Genomic DNA, 22,526 nt, shown 5'->3' with positions numbered 1-22,526 from the left:
CCTGGGTTATTTTCATTTTTTCCTTCCTATGATTCTGTATAAAATTCTTCTCCCCAGAGGTTATGAAGCTAATAAATAGCTGGATAGTAAATGTGTTTGTTAATGACTATTTTACTTGTTATTTATTTCAGATAGCACTGCTTTTTCCTCATCAAATCCCCACGCTTTCCAGATTAATTTCAACAGTTTGTACACGGCTTTGTGCGAGCAGCAGAAATCCGACCAGGCCACTCTTCTTTTGTACACACTTCTGCATCAAAACAGCAACGTACGGACATACGTGTTGGCACGGACGGACATAGAGAATCTTGTAAGTATTGTCTCATTGCAGGAATGTGATGCTAAACATATCTACGCAGTAAAATATCATATTTATAAAGCTCCTAGGCTTTGATTCCCTCTTAGTCTTGATCCACCTGGGCACGGTGTAAAGAAACTGGTAGCAGATATCATACTATTTATTAGTTTGTTTTTCTTATTCTAGCTAAAAAGTTAGACAAGTTTATTGTGCACATACAGGGATAAAAGTTGATAAAATCACAGTATCACAGTATGTTTGAGATTGAAAGGGACCTCAAAAGATCATGCAGTCCAATCCACCTGCTGGAGCAGGAACACCCAGGTGAGGTCGCACAGGAACATGTCCAGGCGAGTTGGAATGTCTGCAGAGAAGGAGACTCCATAACCCCCTGGGCAGCCTGGGCCAGGCTCTGCCACCCTCACTGAGAAGAAGTTTCTTCTCAAATTTAAGTGGAACCTCTTGTGTTCCAGCTTGATCCCATTACCCCTTGTCCTGTCATTGTTTGCCACCGAGAAGAGCCTGGCTCCATCCACATGGCACTCACCCTTTATATATTTATAAACATTAATAAGGTCACCCCTCAGTCTCCTCTTCTCCAAACTAAAGAGCCCCAGCTCCCTCAGCCTTTCCTCACACGGGAGATGCTCCACTCCCTTCAGCATCTTGGTTGCCCTACGCTGGACTCTCTCCAGCAGTTCCCTGTCCTGCTGGAACTGAGGGGCCACAACTGGACACAAGATTCCAGATGGGGTCTCACCAGGGCAGAGCAGAGGGGCAGGAGAAGCTCTCTGACCTACTGACCACCCCCTTCTAACCCACCCCAGGTCCCATTGGCTTCCTGGCCACAAGGGCCCAGTGCTGGCTCATGGTCACCCTGTTGTCCACCAGGACCCCCAGGTCCCTTTCCCCTACACTGCTCTCTAATATGTAATTTCCCAACCTCTACTTGAACCTGGGCTTGTTCCTGCCCAGATGCAGGACTCTACACTTGCCCTTGTTAAATTTCATCAGGTTATTCCCCGCCCAGCTCTCCAGCCTGTCCAGGTCTCTGATGGCAGCACAGCCTCTGGCGTGTCAGCCACTCCTCCCAGCTTGGTGTCACCAGCAAACTTGCTGACAGTCACTCTATTCCCTCGTCTAAATCGTTGATGAATATATTGAATAATATTGGCCCCGGTACTGCCCCCTGAGGCCCTGCACTAGACACTGGCCTCCAACTAGACTCCACACCATTGACTACCACTCTCTGGCTTCTCTCCTTAAGCCAGTCACTACTCTATTGTCCAGACCACACCTCCTCAGCTGAGCTGTGAGGATGCTGTGGGAGACTGTGGCAAAGGCTTTACTGAAGTCAAGGTAGAGCACATCCACCGCTCTGCCATCATCCATCCACCTTGGTACACTAAATGAGCTGTAACTTGCCTACTACGCCAAATATCAAACAGGATGGACCTGAGGCGTGAACTCCTCAAGAAGCAGCTGGTAGATTTTGTAGAAATGCAACTCTCATGACTTTTTAGCTGCTTGAAATAGGATTGTGGTTAATGGATGATGGATGTAACACCTGGTACAGGTTTTTGTAGGTTATAAATTAGCTTTAGTGACGTTTAGTTCCGGCTCGGAGTTGAGAGACACCACTATTGGCAAACTGGGGGGAGATGGTTGATACTGAAGTAATTCAAGACTAAACTCCGCGGATTATCTAGGTGAGAGCTGGGGCATTTTGCAGGAATTCTGTGAACAAATGGTCGTAGTTAATTTCCGGGGCTTTTAATATATAATACAACATATTGAGCAGCTACTGACAATATCAATTTATTTTTAGAGAAATAAAGGTTAGGTGAATGCATTCTTTTCTAGTTCTGATGTCTGATTATATTGTAAAACTGCCAGAAAAAGCATGAGGTGCGGATGTCAACTCCAGATGCAGGTACTTAGATGCTCCACAGTGTGCGATGTCTTTGTATATTATGACCTATCCTTCCTCCCCCTCAGAAAAGACCAAAAAACACCCAGAAAATCACATAAATAATCAGCAACGTTGAACAAATGGTCGGAAAAGCTGAGAAGGGATTGTGGGTGGGATGGTTACTGAAGAAATTACCATCTCCTAAATACAACCTTGTGGTGGAAAAGTCTCATTTAGTCTTGAGCTCGTCAACAAGGTGAAGGAGTCGCGGAGCTGGATGTTTCCTTCCCTATATGGCAACAGCAAGAGCTGCCTGTGGTGTACGACTATATTGAATATATTTAATGAAATATTTACAGACTGTTGAAAAATCAGAGTGTAAAGGAACATTTTTTTTGCTTGAAAATGAACAATAAAACTGTGAGAAAGCAGCGTTAGCGTAGAAAAGAGCTTGAGAAGTGTCGAGATGGATACGTGACATCGGGAGGGGAAGAGGTTGGAGAGAGCGACGTGATAAGAAATAAAGCCCGGAGGTTGAATCCTTTGAGTTTATGGGCGCAAAACAATTAAGGTAATTAATTTCGAGGCAAACCAGTGCTCTCTGTGGAGAGATTTGAATGAGAGCGGATGAATTTGTGGAGGAATATGGCACAAGACGGCGGCTTCTTCATAGAGAAGCAGTTGGGTGATGGAGAAAGATCTGTCCTAGGCGGGAGCTCAGGTAAGCTGAGTGCTCAGCTTAAATATTTAGGCACGTTGTTCCTGTTTCACTGCACTCAGTGCATCACATTTGTTGCATATTCTCCTATTTTAATATTTCCCTGGTTTCAGTGCATCATAATGGATGTTCTGTGACATCTCCTGGGGGTTTTTGAAATATGTCTTTGCTCTTTTGTAACTTGAATTTTTAAATGGATTCTGTGTGTTTTTCTCAACTGTTGTAATCAATAACATCTCCGCTTTCTTCTTTATTTGTGTATGAATTTACCTCTCATTTATATATAAATACCTTTACCTTCTATTGTGCTTTATGTTTTATCTGGAGTAAAACATTGCATCTTTTTTACTCTTACAATTCTGCTTGATGGAATGAATAGGATGTTGCTGTGTCTTCCAGAACTCTTTATATAAGTTCAATATCTGCTTCTGGTAGGGATGTTCTTGTGTAGAATTTGACTCTCTTATTGAAAGTATTTGCAAAGATTCTCCGGGAAGTGGTGGGACTGGTGAAACAGGGATTAATTAGCAATTTTATTAATAAGCGCAGTGTCACGGTCTGCGGATGGGAAAATATGGATCCTTTTTCTGTTTATAAGAGCAGTTAACACCTGTATTGCAAGTAAAAATACCAGGGGGATTAAAAGTGATTTTTCTTACCAGTGGCTGTGTCTTGTCAGTTAAAAGCTGCTTCTGATGGAGGCATTTTAGAAGTAATCCAGTAATTATCATTAAATGGCTATGAATAAAAGGACCGGCAATACAAAAATAAGGGGTTATTGTCTTCTCCATACATGGCTGGACATTAGCGTTGCATGAGAAGATAGACATAACAGTTTTAAGGTATGTGTATAAGTTAAAAGTGTAGAAATGCATTTTGCTTGCAGTTCTAGATAAACTTTTGTAAAATTAAACTTCTAGAATGTCTCATAATCAAGGTACCGTTTTTTAATGGAGTTTGCAGCAAGACTTAATGAACACAAATGCACTTTTACGGCTACAGTTTGACCTGTTGTAATATTAATGTGTATAGACAGAGGGGATGAGTTTGGCCATTTTGTTTTCCCTGCAAAATCAAGTTATAAATCCAATTCTTTGATCATTTTAGATTGCTCCCTGCTTATCGGAACGCTTGGAAATGACTTTGAGGTTATGCAGCGCAAAACTACGGACAAACTAGATATTTGAGGTGGAATAATGGACTTCACGCTGTGACATTTATCTCCCTTTTCCATTGACTCCTACACCATAGGCAAAAATGCTTCATTACCATTAAGTAATAAGTGTAAACTTGACTTAGTTATAGCAACTCAGGGTTGGTAAATCTTGTGCCAGCCACCGCGGTCACACAAGAGACCCAAACTAATCGTTCGCGACATAAAGATTAGTTTGGGTCCATAGGCATGGACTCATGCCTATCACATTAATTACGGTCAAAACGTAGCTGAGCTTAAGATACACTTAAACCACCCTAAAGATGGCCCTAATTCGTATGACTTACTAAACTCCACGAAAGCCAGGGCACAAACTGGGATTAGATACCCCACTATGCCAGGCCCTAAATCTTGATGCTCTATACAACCAAAGCATCCGCCTGAGAACTCCGAGCACAAACGCTTAAAACTCTACGGACTTGGCGGTGCCCCAAACCCACCTAGAGGAGCCTGTTCTATAATCGATAACCCACGATACACCCGACCACTTCTTCTGAACAGTAAAGCGGGATAATATGCTCACAGCTCAGTTGAGGAGGTGTGGGCTGGACAATAGAGTAGTGAGGTGGGTTGCAAACTGGCTTAAGGAGAGAAGCCAGAGAGTGGTAGTCAATGGTGCGGAGTCTAGTTGGAGGCCAGTATCTAGTGCAGTGCCTCAGGGGGCAGTACTGGGGCCAATATTATTCAATATATTCATTAACGATTTGGATGAGGGAATAGAGTGACTATCAGCAAGTTTGCTGATGACACCAAGCTGGGAGGAGTGGCTGACACGCCGGAGGCTGTGCTGCCATCAGAGACCTGGACAGGCTGGAGAGCTGGGCGGGGAATAACCTGATGAAATTTAACAAGGGCAAGTGTAGAGTCCTGCATCTGGGCAGGAACAACCCCAGGTTCCAGTATAGGTTGGGAGATTACATATTAGAGAGCAGTGTAGGGGAAAGGGACCTGGGGGTCCTGGGGACAGCAGGATGACCATGAGCTAGCACTGGGCCCTTGTGGCCAGGAAGCCAATGGCATCCTGGGGTGTATTAGAAGGGGGTGGTCAGTAGATCAAGAGAGGTTCTCCTTCCCCTCTACTCCGCCCTGGTGAGACCACATCTGGAATCTTGTGTCCAGTTGTGGCCCCTCAGTTCCAGCAGGACAGGGAACTGCTGGAGAGGGTCCAGCGCAGGGCAACAAAGATGCTGAAGGGAGTGGAGCATCTCCCTCATGAAGAAAGGCTGAGGGAGCTGGGGCTCTTTAGTTTGGAGAAGAGGAGACTAAGGGGGGACCTTATTAATGTTTATAAATATATAAAGGGTGAGTGCCATGGGGATGGAGCCAGGCTCTTCTGGGTGGCAAACAATGATAGGACAAGGGGTAATGGGATCAAGCTGGAACACAAGAGGTTCCACTTAAATTTGAGAAGAAACTTCTTCTCAGTAAGGGTGACAGAGCACTGGAACAGGCTGCCCAGGGAAGTTGTGGAGTCTCCTTCTATGGAGACATTCAAAACCCGCCTGGACATGTTCCTGTGCGACCTCACCAGGGCGTTCCTGCTCCAACAGGGGGATTGGACTGGATGATCTTTTGAGGTCCCTTCCAATCCCAAACATACTGTGATACTGTGATACTGTGATAATATAAGCCCCCTTTAAGCTGGCTCTGAGGCACGTACATACCGCCCGTCACCCTCCTCACAAGCTCTAAACTATCAATAAATAATACGCCCACTTGCTAAAGATGAGTCGTAACAAGGTGCGTGTACCGGAAGGTGCACTTAGCACACCAAGACATAGCTAGAATATAAAAGCATTCAAAGGAAGAATATTTGCAACGTGTAAATATGATTTGCACTCTGCTTTTCTTGTGGTGTTGCCTTGAGCCATCCATCCAAAGCTTTTGTGGCCTCCAAGCATTCAGATCAATCTCATTGGTTCTCATAGAAACTTGGATGCGTTTTTAGCATGTTTGGGACTGGTTGGTTGTATTACGAGAGAATATTCTGGTAATTTTAGAGGCTTGTGAAGCCACTCCCCAGAATCCGTTTCACGTGTTTCATCCACTACACTCGGCTTGTTTTGAAATACAGCGAGTTTTTAGGTGTCTAGAAGGTAGCTGCTCATTGCAATATAATCTCCTTTTCCTTATTATTGCAAGACTTTGGCTTCAGTTACTTGTCCTGCTGGAAACCCAAGACCTTGGGCTGAACTTTCCTCGTAATGTCAGTTCTCTTTGGCTGAGTATTATCTAGAATAGGAAAAACAGGGCTTTTCTAGGCTTAACCCAACCCAAAGTGGTTCTTTTCTGGGATTACGTCCAAACTGGGATTTGAATTTAAGGTCTTGATCCTCAGCGCTGATGGATTTGACGAGAAGAGTCCTTGCAGACCAAGCTTGTGCCTGAATGGTTTGAAACAATTGTTTTTCCTGCTTGAACATGTAAAAAACTTGCTTTAATAATTTTACTTTTAATTCTAGTTCTTCTTTTCCCATATTCTAAAGGGAAACTGAAGCTTTCAGCGCCTATTTTAACGGGTAGGGCTGGCAATATCATTTATTAGGAATTGAAATTCCACGTCTGACCACAAGAAAGAATTGGTTTAGACTCTTGCGGAGACGGAAAGAAACAGATGGAAGGTGTTTGAACACTGTACGTCACTATTTAGGGGTGGTTATTGCGAGAGGGAGGAATTAGGATATTGTTAAGGGCATTTTAATTCTCCTCTCCATTGTCTGAGGTATTTGAAAGACTAAACTAATCCACACTTTTTTTCCCTTCCCGTAAAGGTTCTGCCAATTCTCGAAATTCTCTATCACGTCGAAGAAAGGAATTCCCACCACGTTTACATGGCTCTGATCATTTTGCTGATCCTCACGGAGGACGACGGCTTCAACCGATCCATCCATGAAGTGGTGAGTTGTTGTTTTGGTCAATTCTTCAGCTCTAAAAATCAAGTCAACGCTTCTTTTCATAAAGAGGCATCTGTATACCCGTGAAATTCCATATGCACCATACGTGTAGGTTTATTTTTGGGTTCCCTATCACTTAGTCATTTAATTTCTCTTCTAAATCCAGTTTGCTGAGAGCAGCCAAAGTTTTGCTCCTGCCTCAGTCTTTTCCCCCATCATTTTTCATTCATTTTAAAGGCTTTACACGTGGTCTCTCAATAAATTCCTTACAGGATGAGTAAAAGTGGAAGATTTCCCTAAAATTAATGAGGATCCAGCTGTGGAAGGAAAACATAAATGAGGTTTTCTTGTCCAGTTTATTCTTGCTTTTGCAGATAAACCCGCCAATATAGTTGTAGTGTGAATATTAGTTTAATGCTTCAGTTGGACTTCAAGAAGAAAACAACAAAAGCACCAAAAATAACCCCAAAACAAACAACAAACCCAAACCCCACCTCGTTCCTTTTACCCTGCACTGATTTTTCTCAGTCTTGCCTTTGCCTCTTCCATGTTCTTCTCCATCTAATCTTGGATTTTAATACACATTTTCACTAATTGCTACTCCACAGTGCGTGCTGTGAAGAATCCAGATCCCATCTGGGTCGCCAACTGAAAAAGGTGAATTTCTACTGCAGAAAACTCTCTGAAAATGGACAATTTTGCCATCCAAAGCCAACAGAGCACTATGACACTGCAGATTAATCACCTTCATTCTTCCTTTATTTCTTCTTCTTCTTTCTCCTCCCTTTTTCTCCATTCTTTGGTGGATGAGACGTGTTTCGTGCCAAACTCAGAGGCAAAGCAAAACACTTTTCCACCCTTACTGTGCTTTTCTTATTGAATTTTAAGGTTTTTTTTATTGCCCGGTGCTCTTAAAATTAATGGCACATGGATAAATTGGTGCAGGGAAGGAGAAAGAGATCTCCCCTTATTCAAAAATTCAAAGGTGTGCTCCAAAATCCACTAGAATGTGGACAGCAGAGTTAGTGACTATGATGCCAACTCACATATTCCCTATGGAAGGGATTCCTTATCTATAGAAAAACCACATTCTATTATATTTTTTAAAACAATAAATCAAGTTACCTTCTTGATTTGTGGCGTTCCTGAACTTAACAGAGTCTACTTTTGGACTCGGTTTAATGACTAATTATTTATTATAATTGTTTCTTAACTAAAAGACTTTGACATGCGAAGCCAGTTCCTTCATTTCTGATTAAGACATGGACTAGAAATTTTTTTTAATTAATTACTCTGGCTGCTTCAAAAGGAGCTTTTAATGTAGGGAAACTCCCCTGTTAAATAAAAGTTTCGATAACAACAGAATAGAAAATAAATGAAGAAGATGATACACATAAGGTTGTTAAGTGCAGAACATGAAGCTTGAGCCGTGCTTCTGTTGCTTGTAAATTGAATTTGTCCGGCGATTTTTGGTGGTGATTCATGAACGGGTACAATTTTCATCACTCTAGATTAGGGGCATTGGGATATTCACAGAAGGTCGTGATTTTTACTGCAATCGCAGCATTTTTATTGAAAAGCCTTAATTTGCCACCTGCCAAATTGAAAAGAAACGAAAATGCCAAGTTTCCCTTTTCCCTTTCCCTTTTCCCTTTCCCTTTTCCCCTTTTCCTTTCCCCTTTCCCCCTTTCCCTTTCCCCTTTTCCCTTCTTTCTTTTCCTTTTCCCTTTCCCCTTTCCCTCTTTTTTCCTTTCCCTTTCCCTTTCCTTTCCTTTTCCTTTTCCCTTTCCCTTTCCATTTCCTTTTCCCTTTCCCTTTCCCTTTCCCTTTCCCTTTCCCTTTCCCTTTCCCTTTCCCTTTCCCTTTCCCTTTCCCTTTCCCTTTCCCTTTCCCTTTCCCTTTCCCTTTCCCTTTCCCTTTTCCCTTTCCCTTTCCCTTTCCCTTTCCCTTTCCCTTTCCCTTTTCCCTTTTCCCTTTTCCCTTTTCCCTTTTCCCTTTTCCCTTTCCCTTTTCCCTTTCCCTTTTCCCTTTCCCTTTTCCCTTTCCCTTTTCCCTTTCCCTTTTCCTTTTCCCTTTTCCTTTTCCCTTTCCCTTTCCTTTTCCTTTTCCCTTTCCCTTTCCATTTTCTCTTTTCCCTTTTCCCTTTCCCTTTCCCTTTTCCCTTTCCCTTTTCCCTTTCCCTTTTCCCTTTCCCTTTTCCCTTTCCCTTTCCCTTTCCATTTTCCCTTTTCCCTTTCCCTTTTCCCTTTCCCTTTTCCCTTTCCCTTTTCTCTTTCCCTTTTCCCTTTCCCTTTTCCCTTTCCCTTTTCCCTTTCCCTTTTCCCTTTCCCTTTTCCCTTTCCCTTTTCCCTTTCCCTTTCCTTTTCCTTTTCCCTTTCCCTTTCCCTTTCCCTTTCCCTTTCCCTTTCCCTTTTCCCTTTTCCCTTTTCCCTTCCCTTTTCCCTTTCCCTTTTCCCTTTTCCCTTTTTTCTTTTCCCTTTTCCCCTTTTTTCTTTTCCCTTTTCCCCTTTTTTCTTTTCCCTTTTTTCCCCTTTCCCCTTTCCCCCTTTCTCCTTTCCCCTTTCCTTTTTTCCTTCTCCCTTTCCCCTTTCCCTTTTCCTTTTCCTTTTCCTTTTCCCTTTTCCTTTTCCCTTTTCCTTTTCCCTTTTCCTTTTCCCTTTCCCTTTTCCCTTTCCCTTTTCCCTTTCCCTTTTCCCTTTCCCTTTCCCTTTTCCCTTTCCCTTTTCCCTTTCCCTTTTCCCTTTCCCTTTTCCCTTTCCCTTTTCCCTTTCCCTTTTCCCTTTCCCTTTCCCTTTTCCATCTTCCCTCTTCCCTTTTCCCTTTTTTCTTTTCCCTTTTCCCCTTTTTTCTTTTCCCTTTTCCCTTTTTTCCCTTTTCCCTTTTTTCCCCTTTCCCCTTTCCCCCTTTCTCCTTTCCCCTTTCCTTTTTTCCTTCTCCCTTTTCCCTTTCCCTTTTCCCTTTCCCTTTTCCCTTTCCCTTTTCCCTTTCCTTTTTCCCTTTTCCCTTTCCCTTTTCCCTTTCCCCTTTCCCTTTCCCTTTTCCCTTTTCCTTTCCCTTTTCCTTTCCCTTTTCCTTTTCCTTTTCCTTTTCCTTTTCCTTTTCCCTTTCCCTTTCCCCTTTCCCCTTTCCCTTTCCCCTTTTCCCTTTCCCCTTTTCCCTTTCCCCTTTTCCCTTTCCCCTTTTCCCTTTCCCCTTTTCCCTTTCCCTTTTCCCCTTTTCCCCTTTTCCCCTTTTCCCCTTTTCCCCTTTTCCCCTTTTCCCCTTTTCCCCTTTTCCCCTTTTCCCTGTACTTTTCCCCTTTCCCCTGTACCTTTCCCTTTCCCATTTCCTCTTTTCCCTTTCCCTTTTCCTCTTTTTCTTTTTTTCTTTTTTCTTTCTCTTTTTCCTTTTTTTCCTTTTTTCTTTTTCCTTTTATTTTTGCTTGAGAATCCAGTAACTTTTCCCACATTTGAGCCCGGAAGCTCCTTTGGCTCTCTTAAGGAACAGGAGGCCCTGGCCAACTTCCCGTGTCCTTATTCAGATCTAGGTGCTCAAGAACTTGATCCTTTTCTTTTTTCCCCTCAGATACTGAAAAATATCACTTGGTACGCTGAGCGCGTCCTGACAGAGATCTCGCTGGGGAGCCTCCTCATACTGGTCGTGATAAGAACCATCCAGTACAACATGACCCGGACAAGGGTAAGACCAGAAGTCAAGCACCGAGCTCCATGTTTTTACATTACAAGTAGCAAAAAAATCACTTCAATATATCTTAAATTGGGAAAGTTAAGGATTTCACTTGTATAATCAAAAGAATTCGAAGGAACGAGGACATTCTTGGCATGGATTTGGAGGATCTGGACATCTTTGGTGTTATATAAACGCTTCTTTTCAATTGGAATGGGCAAAATGCCCCATTGCATTGGAGAAGTGGCCAAGTTTGGTTCTGTGAAAACCCTTGACTTCAATAGGGCTGGTACTTAAATACTTGTCTGGTCAAATGGTTTCAGGGATGCGAACAAGGGGACCAGAACTCTAGTTTATGGTTCTATTTCTGGGAGATGCAGAACACTTTGAAATTCAAAGTTAATAGGGAGACATATATTACATATATTACTCCATCTTTTGAACCTTTAATAGGTGTCGGTGTGTATCAAAAGGACACTTTGATGTGTTTTATTTTGATTTTTTGGTTTTGCTTTCCTCTTCTTTCTGACAGGACAAATACCTTCACACGAATTGCTTGGCAGCCTTAGCAAATATGTCAGCACAGTTCCGCTCGCTTCACCAATACGCTGCTCAGAGGATCATCAGGTAAATAGAAATCCATGAAATTAATAGCTGAAATGATAACTGAATAACTAAATCATCCCGGAGTATTGTTTGCAGTTCAGGAGCTGCTTTCAAACGAGGTTTTCAGGGCTTTGTGTGAATTATGGGGTTTTTTTAGCCACATTATGACAAAAACACACTGAGTACTGGTTCTCAAGTACGACGCAGACTGGATTTTTAACTTGCTTTACTTCTCCCTCCGTATTTGCCAAAGATTTAGTTGTTAAATGAGATGTAACGCAATGATCATTTTGTGACTGAGGCTATGCTAATATGGACACTACAACTGTACTTTTCAAATGATAAAGCTTATTATTAGTTTATTAACAAATAGCCAACATCTGCGCTGGTTCTACGTAACTTTAGAACAGTAAATATTGAATCTGGAATAAACTGTTTTAGTCTTTGTCAAGTACAGCCAGTGTGCCAAAAGAAAGTCAATTATAATCGCGTGCCTGGACACTTTGTAAAGGACGGGGTTAACCAGAGATATATCTTGTTCTTAAATCTCTACTCTTTAGGATTTAGTTCTCTCCAAACCATTTCTCTTTTGGAAATGGTTGGTTGTGGACAAATACGCAGGTTTCACACATCCTTGCACCTTTTCCCTGCTTGATCCTCGCCCTCTTTTCATGCCCGTGGTCAGAATTGGAATCAAAGCTGTTTTCCCATTACGTATCACAGACATTGTCTTAAATACAATTTCTTAAATCAGAGACGTACATTCTGAGTTTTCCGAGCATTGGCAGCGTTTGGCCTCTCAAATCCTAGACGTGAGACGCTCAAAAACTTGATCTGTTTTTTAGCAGGATGCTTTGTTTTCTACTTCAGAGCTTTTTCGTCTCTTGCCGCTTTCTGATTTGGTTCTGTTATCTTGTGCTGTTTCTGCCAACCAAAGCGAGACGTGTTTGTTAAAACTGGGCCAGGAAGAGGTTCAGAATTTAAATTAATTTTTAACATCTTTTTATGTGAAACCATCAGGTATAACAACACATGATGCCTTTACCACTGCTGGCAAGAAATTGAAATACAGAAACTCTTCCAATCATGTACATACAAATACTGCCTTGCAGAAGAAACCCAAAACTGTATTTATTGGAGATCTGACTATTCACTAAGGAAGCTGATTTGTAACTGACTGAATTACTGATCAAAATGGGGGGAGAGAACTACAGGGCAATTGATAGCTAAAAAAGAGTGGCCAATTTCAAAGATTATGTTTATTCTCACGAAACTGAGACTGGAATCTTCATTTGGTGTCATTCGCTTGCAGAGTAATTGGCTTTCCGCTTTAGGTTTTAAACAAAACTCAGACCCGAGTTACAATTCAATTCCATTTGGAAGCATTCGTGTGAGAGGTTGCTTCTAAGAAAGACACAATAGCCATCATCCAGAAAATGAACTTTTATGCGGAACCTGTATCTAGACAGTCTTGACATCGATCTAAGATCATCCAGGTTGAATGAGGAAAGGTAGATATTTACCTCAAGACCCATGACAACAGAAGCTCTAGGCTTGTAAGACTGAAACCACGGGGATACCAGCCTATGAACAACAGCCACATTGAGGCTGATTCACCCCCTGATGCCTAAAACCCAAGACCCAAGGAAGGTCGTGCGACGCTCCTCGTACACGATGTCCCAACGACGTTGGCACGTTTGGGTGACTCATTTGCCATCTCTCCAGATACGTGTGGTTCAAATGTGACTTCGGCGTTGCCACTTGATTTTATTTATGAAATAATAGCAATGATATTCTTACGGAAGGCAGACAGACTTCTCGTGTTGCATGTGGAAAGGAGCGAACAACAAAAAGTTCTGTCGCATTATCTCTCTTTAATTGTGTGATGGACTCACAAAACCACACTTGAAATGTGCCAAATAGTAAGAGAGACATTAGAGCAAACACACAACACTGGTATATCTGAAACTCTTGGTTCTTCCGAAGACGTAAGCTCTTGGTAGCTACTCTTGGTTGGTTTCTGGATGTTTTTAGCAGAGAGACTTCACGTGGGATCTGAGCTGGGCTCTATGACAAATAGTAACCACACAATATACAGGTATAGAGTGGGAGGATGGCAGCCTGCGAAAGATATTGGTGATCCTGACCGTTGGAGCTGATTTTGATAGTTGTAAATGACGTCAGGATATGTACAGGAAATGGACGTGCTCATCAACCGAAGAAGCAAATCTCAAAGGCAACGTGATATATATTATATCCTATATAATATGATATGCACTTAGTGCCATGATCTAGTCAATGGACTGGAGTTGGACCAAGGCTTGGACTTGATGATCTCTGAGGTCTTTTCCAACCCAGTCCATTCTGTGATTCTGTGATAAATAGTCCAAAGATACCCATGCTGTTCATTTTAAGCTTTACAACCTTGAGTTCCCCGACATGCTTAAGCATCATAAAATAAATATTTTCACCTGATTTCCTCTCGAAAGGCACAGATTTATTATAAAATTTCAGTTACCCAGAAAAGCAATAGGCATAAAGACTTAAGAACACGTCTATTTCATAAGAGATTGATGTTTTGAGGCATACGTTGTCCATCCTTTTCCTGCTTTATGAAATCTGTTATTAAATTTAGCCAGCACTAACGGACCCAAATTGCTCCATGATGTCAAAGCAGAATATTTCTATTGAAATTCCTATCTAGGTTCTACTGTGAGAATACAAATATCCCTGAGAGAAGAAACCACAGTCTCCATAATGAAAAAGTGTTTTCTATGCCTACAAAGATGGTACTTAATATTAAATAAAGTGTTTTGGGCTGTAGGTTTTTAAATTAAGTAGCTGTGAAACACTTAAAATCTGCTTAGCAATACCACCAAATAGTCACAATTTAAGCCTCACCAGATGCTCTAATGATTCCTTAATGTGAGACGTAATTCCATTGCCACGCAGCCTTTTTCCTAATCCTGTTCTGAGCGGGGACGGCCATTTGTTTGAAATTCAGAAAACTATTTATCTATGAAAGAATTATCTGCCAATATTCAATATACTGTACTCAAGAGCTCAATCAAATACAACTTGGGTCATTTGTATCACAAAAAAGCAGATTTCTGTGGATACAACTCCAAGTGATTTATCTGCAACTCAACCAGCTTGTTGCCATAGCCTCAAAAAATAAGAATTAAAACCTCGAAGACATTTTGCTTCTTCACTTTGAAAGAGTTTTGTAGCATTTCAGGTTGGAGGAGGAAACATTTATTATCTAACCTGGATATAAAATAATACTCTATTTATGAGACACTGCTTTAGAATGTGATTCCCCCCATGCAGTGCAGTATGTTACAATCATGATAATTCTCTTTTTGTTAGGTTTTCCAAGTAGAATGAATACCAGTGGCTTCTGAGAAAAAGATATTCATGATATCCTCATGTTCAGGTAGTTTGAAAAGAGAACATTGTGGGAATGGAAGATCAAACAGCTCCAAGCCACCGAGTCTGAACTTCAGTTTTAATCCGTCATTAGTCGAAGTTTTGCACGCAACAGGATAATTGGAGAGATTGTGGTGGCAACTGGTCAACCTTGGGTGGCTTTGGCTTTTCCAAGATGCTTTTTATGCTCTTCATCCTCCACTGTGTCATTGCTACTTTTTAGATGGAGTTTCTGGAATCTGTGGAGTGGCTTTTGCCGGGAGACAGAAGCAATTTATAAAGATCTCGATACAGTTAAAGAAAAGAAACATATGCTGGCCGTATTAGTAGCTTGTTGACCTAGATTAGCTGCGGAGAAGCTTCTAAGCTGATCAGCCAGTCCAAAATTGGGAGGTGTCATCGCAATTAGTAGGAAAGGCAAGACAACTATTGTTCAGATGAGGGAAACAGAATATTAGTAGCAATGTCAATATCATTGAGTTAATTTTTAAAAGGAAATAAGTATCTTTTGTTACGATGCGTTGAGTATAGTTGCAGTCAAATGTATTAATAAGCTGTTTTAGCTTTATCAACAGCTTCATGTGGACTCGCCTGTTTTTGCCCATGGGTAACATATGGAGGTGAGGTTTTAGGCCGATATCAGTGGTTTCCAACATGGAAATATCCTTGAACTTGCTTTAAGCCTGGTTCAACCTGCTGGGGATTCCGTGGGGGCACCGATGGGACAGTAATACCCTCGTCCCCCATCTGGCGTGAGCCACTGAGATGGACAGACGGACAGCTTTATTTTAGGATAGATCGGATTGGTGTGAACCATAGAGAAGGCTTGGACAATCCGTTGTTCTGCGCTATCTCAGCATCGTCTCACACAAAGCAGAATTGGTACCCTCTGCTCTGCGTGTCATAGAATTCATAGCACAGCACTCCTTAATATCATTACTGATTGCTGGCGTGGCTTAGATTTAATCTCTACATAGATACCGCTCTACCAGCTCAACTTTGGGCAAGATGATTCTCTCTTCCCTTGACCATTTTTGTGTCTCTGCTGACCTGTAAGACAAACCATCATGATAATTCCGTCATTTGGAGTTCCGATAACTCATTACTCTTCTGCCATCCAAGAAACTGTGCGGGACTTCGGTGTCATGAAACGAACGGTGTGATTAAATGAACGTGACGCTAATTAACGCAGCCTTAGAACTGAAGTTTGTCGAAGTCTCGGAACCCTTTGCAGGGAATCTAGAGCATCACACAGATTCTTGCACGCAATGCAGAATGTCACTAGGAGGTAGAAGGTCCCGTCGTCCCATCTTTAATGATCACAAATAACCCTTTTTAGAGTTGTTATGCCATATAAACTCTTTGGAAACAATACAATTTTATAATGGTCTTCAAATTGGGGAATTAAAATTTGATTTTTCTGGTGGAACCTCACAGCTTTTAAAACTGTTGATCTTGTGGATCCGTTATGATGGAGAGGATGAAATATTTGAGGATAGTGGTGTTTAACAGATGAATTTGCAGAGCAGACTGAGGTTCTGAGTTGTGTTGTTTTAGTTTTCTGCATGTTTAATAGTGAAAGGAAGGAAAAAGGAGAAAGCCAGTGGCATTAATTCATTCCTGTTAGTGCAACCCAGCCAGCGTGGGTTTAGGAGGGGCAGGTCCTGTCTGACCAACCTGATCTCCTTTTATGATCAGGTGACTCACCTGGTGGATGAGGGGAAAGCTGTGGACATGGTCTATCTGGACTTCAGCAAGGCCTTCGACACTGTCTCCCATAATCTACTCCTGCAAAAGCTGGGAGCCCATGGCTTGGACAAGTGCACTGTCTGCTGGGTGAAGAACTGGCTGGAGGGCCGGGCCCAGAGAGTGCTGGGGAACGGGGCTGCATCCAGCTGGCGGCCGGTCACTAGTGGTGTCCCCAGGGGTCAGGGTTGGGTCCGGTCCTGTTGAACATCTTTATTGATGATTTAGATGAGGGGATTGAGACCATCATCAGCAAATTTGCTGCTGACACCAAGTTGGGAGGGAGTGTGGAGCTGCTGGAAGGCAGGAGCCTCTGCAGAGGGATCTGGAGAGACTGGAACAATGGGCCCATTGCAATGGGCTGAAGTTCACCAAGGCCAAGTGGCGGGTGCTGCCCTTTGGCCACAACAACCCCCTGCAGCGCTCCAGGCTGGGCACAGAGTGGCTGGAGAGCAGCCAGGCAGAAAGGGACCTGGGGGACTAATGGACAGGAAGCTCAACAGGAGCCACCAGTGTGCCCAGGTGGCCAAGAAGGCCAATGGGATCCTGTCCTGGATCCAAACCAGCGTGGGCAGCAGGACAAGGGCAGTGACCCTTCCCCTGTGCTCTGCATTGGGGAGGCCACCCCTGGAGTATTGTGTTCAGTGCTGGGCCCCTCAGCTCAGGAAAGAGATTGAAGTGCTGGAGCGGGGCCAGAGAAGAGCAACAAGACTGGGGAAGGGACTGGAACACAAGCCCTATGGGGAGAGGCTGAGGGAGCTGGGCTTGTTTAGTCTGGAGAAGAGGAGGCTTAGAGCTGAGCTCAGCACTCTCTAGAACTACCTGAAGGGCAGTTCTAGCCAGGTGGGGCTTGGGCTCTTCTCCCAGGCATCAGCAATAGGACAACGGGGCATGGGCTTCAACTCTGCCAGGGGAAATTGAGGCTGGAGATGAGAAAGCAATTCTGTGCAGAGAGAGTGGTCAGGCATTGGAATGGCTGCCCAGGGAGGTGCTGGACTCACCGGCCCTGGAGGTTTTTCAACTGAGATTGGCCATGGCACTTAGTGCCATGATCTAGTCAATGGACTGGAGTTGGACCAAGGCTTGGACTCGATGATCTCTGAGGTCTTTTCCAACCCAGTCGATTCTGTGATTCTGTGATTCTGTAATTTGATTTCCTTTAGCTGGCCTGGAAAAAAAAGGGTTTAGGCCACCGAAATGCTTCTTGGGTAGCACCCCAATTATTTGGGATTTGGGTGTCTAATGTATAGTACACTGAAGATGTGAATCGCGTCATTTTTGCATTTTAAAGAGGCTGGTTGATAGCAAGAAATCGTCCTGCATAAGATTTTCAGAGATTTACAAAAACAACAGGATTCTAATAGCCTTTTAGAAACTATTTGCTATTCTGGTAGAATCCTAGAAACGTCTTGTCTTCATAATTTGTTGTGAATAGAATGTATTTATAAGGACAGCGTTCCCAAAGAGAAATGAAGAGGTGACTCAAGAGAATGACTTGCTTGAACCTATATTTTCTCTCCAGTTGCAGATTATTTGGCTCATTAATCACTTTATTCCGATACAACATGTACTTTTTCCTTTTTAGAAAATCTCTCTTTGGAAAAGAACTATGAACTATGATCTAGAATGAGTAATGAACGCACAAGGATTTATCGGACAAACGAAGATTGTATTATGGCTGTGGGTAACCATTACGAAACAAAGCTATTGCTTGATTAGAAATCAATCAATGCCCTCCAAATTGCTCCTGAAAATCTTCCTTTCCACCACATTTTGCATTTATTCAGACCCCACATATTCAAACCGGCATTCTGACTGGTTTTAGGAATGAGAGCACAGTTACTGATATTTCTGAGTCTCTTAAGTACTCAAGCCAAACTATTTCCCACCACCGTATCCTTTCCATGGCTCCCAAAGAGAATATTGTACTTTAAAACATCGGACGCTTCTAAATGGAGGGTGAAACTGTGGGTACAGAAGAAAGAATCGGGATTTAACAACTTTACTATGCATCAGGTCTTTGTAACTGTTGAATGACTCAACCTATTTAATGGTAATGGCCTGCAGCAAGTTTAGGAAACAACAGGTTTGAGGTAAATACACTTAGTTCTGCAATGAATAAATCAACCTTCGGTGAAGTTGTGTAGAGACATGTTTCTGTAACTCATTAATTGTACTCCTGGGTCCATCACTAAGTAGGTTTTTCTCCAAATACCATGATTTACATGGGTTCAGATGGGCTGAATCCCGCTGGAAATGGGCTGCGATGCAAACGTCGGTGTTAACGCGAGTGGCGTCGGCATCTCCCGCAATCCCGCGTGGAGCCCGTGAATTATCACGAGTGTCTGGCCAGAGGATAAAAGCGCAGGAGGTTTCAAAAGGAACATTCGCGTAGTAGCATCTCTTATGCTGCCTCCCAAACAACCGCTGCATCTGGTCATTAAACCTTTGCTCTTCATCTCAAACATTAGTACCAAGTAGATGCTTCCTCCCAGCACTTTCATATATACATATATATATATATATATATGCATCTATGTGTGTGTGTGTGCTTGGTTTTTTTCTTATGGTCAGCAGCGCCTCACGTCTGCTTCTAATATACAAATTCTTGTGTTCTTTTTAGTAGAACTTCATCTGTCCTGAAGCAATTAGGCCTTTCTAGAGAACACTCTCATATATTTATCGTTTGATTTTCAGTCTGTCAAACATCTCCAGAGCTTGTTTGGTTTTCATTTCCTTGCCCTCCTTTACTATCAATATCACAGTATCACAGTATCACAGTATGTTTGGGATTGGAAGGGACCTCAAAAGATCATCCAGTCCAATCCCCCTGCTGGAGCAGGAACACCTGGGTGAGGTCGCACAGGAACATGTCCAGGCGGGTTGGAATGTCTGCAGAGAAGGAGACTCCACAACCCCCCTGGGCAGCCTGTTCCAGGCTCTGCCACCCTCACTGAGAAGAAGTTTTTTCTCAAATTTAAGTGGAACCTCTTGTGTTCCAGTTTGAACCCATTACCCCTTGTCCTATCATTGTTTGCCACCGAGAAGAGCCTGGCTCCATCCTCATGGCACTCACCCGTTATATATTTATAAACATTAATAAGGTCACCCCTCAGTCTCCTCTTCTCCAAACTAAAGAGCCCCAGCTCCCTCAGCCTTTCTTCATAAGGGAGATGCTCCACTCCCTTAATCATCTTGGTTGCCCTACGCTGGACCCTCTCCAGCAGTTCCCTGTCCTGCTGGAACTGAGGGGCCCAGAACTGGACACAAGATTCCAGATGTGGTCTCACCAGGGCGGAGTAGAGGGGAAGGAGAACCTCTCTTGATCTACTGATCCCTTGTAATCCACCCCAGGTACCATTGGCCTTCTGGCCACAAGGGCCCAGTGCTGGCTCATGGTCACCCTGCTGTCCACCAGGACCCCCAGGTCCCTTTCCCCTACGCTGCTCTCTAATATGTAATTTCCCAACCTCTACTGGAACCTGGGGTTGTTCCTGCCCAGATGCAGGACTCTACACTTGCCCTTGTTACATTTCATTAGGTTATTCCCCGCCCAACTCTCCAGCCTGTCCAGGTCTCTGATGGCAGCACAGCCTCTGGCGTGTCAGCCACTCCTCCCAGCTTGGTGTCACCAGCAAACTCGCTGATAGTCACTCTATTCCCTCGTCCAAATCATTAATGAATATATTGAATAATACTGGCCCCAGCACTGCCCCCTGAGGCCCTGCACTAGATACTGGCCTCCAACTAGACTCCGCACCATTGACTACCACTCTCTGGCTTCTCTCCCTAAGCCAGTTTGCAACCCACCTCACTACTCTATTGTCCAGCCCACACCTCCTCAGCTGAGCTGTGAGGATGCTGTGGGAGACTGTGGCAAAGGCAATACCTTCAGGTGTAAAGGTAACATTTCTCTCATAAGCCTCTCGTGTACATTTGGCTGGTATTGCGACAGAACGTTGCCATGGGGCCTTATGGAACTTATCGCAAATAATCACTTCTTACATATTCAAATAATTCTTTTGCTTCTCTGTTCTGTGGTGTTATGGCACCTTTAACCCTAAAATGACCACTCCCCTCCAAACTGCTGGTTTGCAATAACGTCATTTCAAATCCTGTTATCACTCTATGCTTTGAGATATAAATCTAGTGCATCCGAAAAGTAGGCCTGCAAGAATGGAGTATTTTTAGAAAGCCAAGAGAAGTCACCTTATTACTTAGGTCAGGAACTTAGGCGGGGATTAAGGGGGATGGAAAGTACCAGTGGTGAGAAAGGATCAAGTCAGGGATGACTTGAGAACAGATTTACAGGATGGTTGGGGTTGGAAGGGACCTCTGGAGACCATCCGGTCCAACCCACCTTTCGACAGACATCTGCAAGTCAATCTTGGTATTAAAAATAGAATAATTAGTATTGTTTCTACTGTGGTTCATCATTACCATAGTTCATCATGTCATCAGCGGCAGAGTATTAAACAGAAATGAAAGATTTTGTCCGAAATCCTAAGATTTGATGATGGATTTTACCCTTGGCAAGAGGTTTGCATTTCTGCTCTTTATCCTTTATGAAATAACGTTAATAAGTGATATTTTAGGTAGAGAATAATGAGTCATTCTCATGGAGTGATTTAATATGTTGTTATCATCTATGTCATATTTTAGGGAGAGAAGAATGTATTTTGGTTGGGTTTGACTTGGGGAATGACTCAGAGGTCTTCCTAGAACATAGATTATCTGACAAAAACAGGAGTAAAATCTTGGTGGCACGTCAGGACGTTCCTACAGGTAGTTTGGGATGCTGACTAACATGTGCTGCTTTAATTAGCTTATACTTTTATTATTTTCCCCTTTTTTTCTTTCGAAAAAAGGCTTTTGTACTGGCTTTCTCATAGAGTCATGTTGTAGCATCACTCCCTTTGGAAAGTCTGGTGATTAAGTCTTCAAACTCAGCAAAAGATGTTAATTTGCTGCGCGTTTTTCAAATTCTGCCGCAGAGACAATACGACCTAAATATTTAATCAGGCTTAGCAGAATTGTCTTCTTTTTTTTTTTTAATTGGTGAAGATTAGTCTCTTTTCTCTGAGCTAATACATGTGGCGTGTATGTCTTCAAGACTTTTCTCTCAGTAACGTTAAAGATTTATAGTCTTCCTAAAATCTGCCGTGCGTTGAGAGGAAGATGATGAGTTACAATTACTTAAACGCTAGCACTGGGAATTTTGCTTTTGAATCTTGGTTATGCTGTTTCAGACGAGATTGTATTTACAGAGGAGTTACTGAATACTGGTTTTAGACCATTTTTCTATACCTCGCCCAATTTGCTACATTTCTTCCTCCCCCTCTTCCTCCCCCTCTTCCTCCCCCTCTTCCTCCCCCTCTTCCTCCCCTCTTCTCTTTGTTATTTTCTTTTCCTTTTTCTCTTCTCCTCCTCTCCTCTTCTCTCTCCTCTCCTCTTCCTCTTCCTCCTCCTCTTCCTCCTCCTCTTCCTCCTCCTCTCCTCCTCCTCCTCTTCCTCCTCCTCTTCCTCCTCCTCTTCCTCCTCCTCTTCCTCCTCCTCCTCTTCCTCCTCCTCTTCCTCCTCCTCCTCTTCCTCCTCCTCCTCTTCCTCCTCCTCTTCCTCCTCCTCTTCCTCCTCCTCTTCCTCCTCCTCTTCCTCCTCCTCTTCCTCCTCCTCCTCTTCCTCCTCCTCCTCCTCCTCTTCCTCCTCGTCCTCCTCCTCTTCCTCCTCCTCTTCCTCCTCCTCTTCCTCCTCCTCTTCCTCCTCCTCTTCCTCCTCCTCTTCCTCCTCCTCTTCCTCCTCCTCCTCTTCCTCCTCCTCCTCCTCCTCCTCCTCTTCCTCCTCCTCTTCCTCCTCCTCTTCCTCCTCCTCCTCTTCCTCCTCCTCCTCTTCCTCCTCCTCTTCCTCCTCCTCTTCCTCCTCCTCGTCCTCCTCCTCGTCCTCCTCCTCGTCCTCCTCCTCTTCCTCCTCCTCTTCCTCCTCCTCTTCCTCCTCCTCTTCCTCCTCCTCCTCTTCCTCCTCCTCTTCCTCCTCCTCTTCCTCCTCCT

At 43.3% G+C, this 22,526-nt stretch overlaps 1 protein-coding gene across 3 annotated transcripts in view; it reads left to right on the top strand.

Annotated features, from left to right (window-relative positions):
• The window catches only part of DYM (dymeclin), a 183,695-nt gene that overhangs the window by 62,750 nt on the left and 98,419 nt on the right, over window positions 1-22,526 (top strand). For all 3 annotated transcript variants that reach the window (XM_082074229.1, XM_082074231.1, XM_082074230.1), the window contains exons 10-13: window positions 132-310; window positions 6,913-7,038; window positions 10,600-10,713; window positions 11,234-11,328. In XM_082074229.1, coding sequence (XP_081930355.1) covers window positions 132-310; window positions 6,913-7,038; window positions 10,600-10,713; window positions 11,234-11,328 — 514 coding nt within the window. The remainder of the gene's footprint in view (window positions 1-131; window positions 311-6,912; window positions 7,039-10,599; window positions 10,714-11,233; window positions 11,329-22,526) is intronic.

This window comes from Streptopelia decaocto, assembly GCF_964273445.1.
Source record: "Streptopelia decaocto genome assembly, chromosome: Z".
NCBI lineage: Eukaryota > Metazoa > Chordata > Aves > Columbiformes > Columbidae > Streptopelia > Streptopelia decaocto.
The sequence above is the reverse complement of the archived record's forward strand: the minus strand, read 5'-3'. Positions and strand labels throughout refer to the sequence as shown.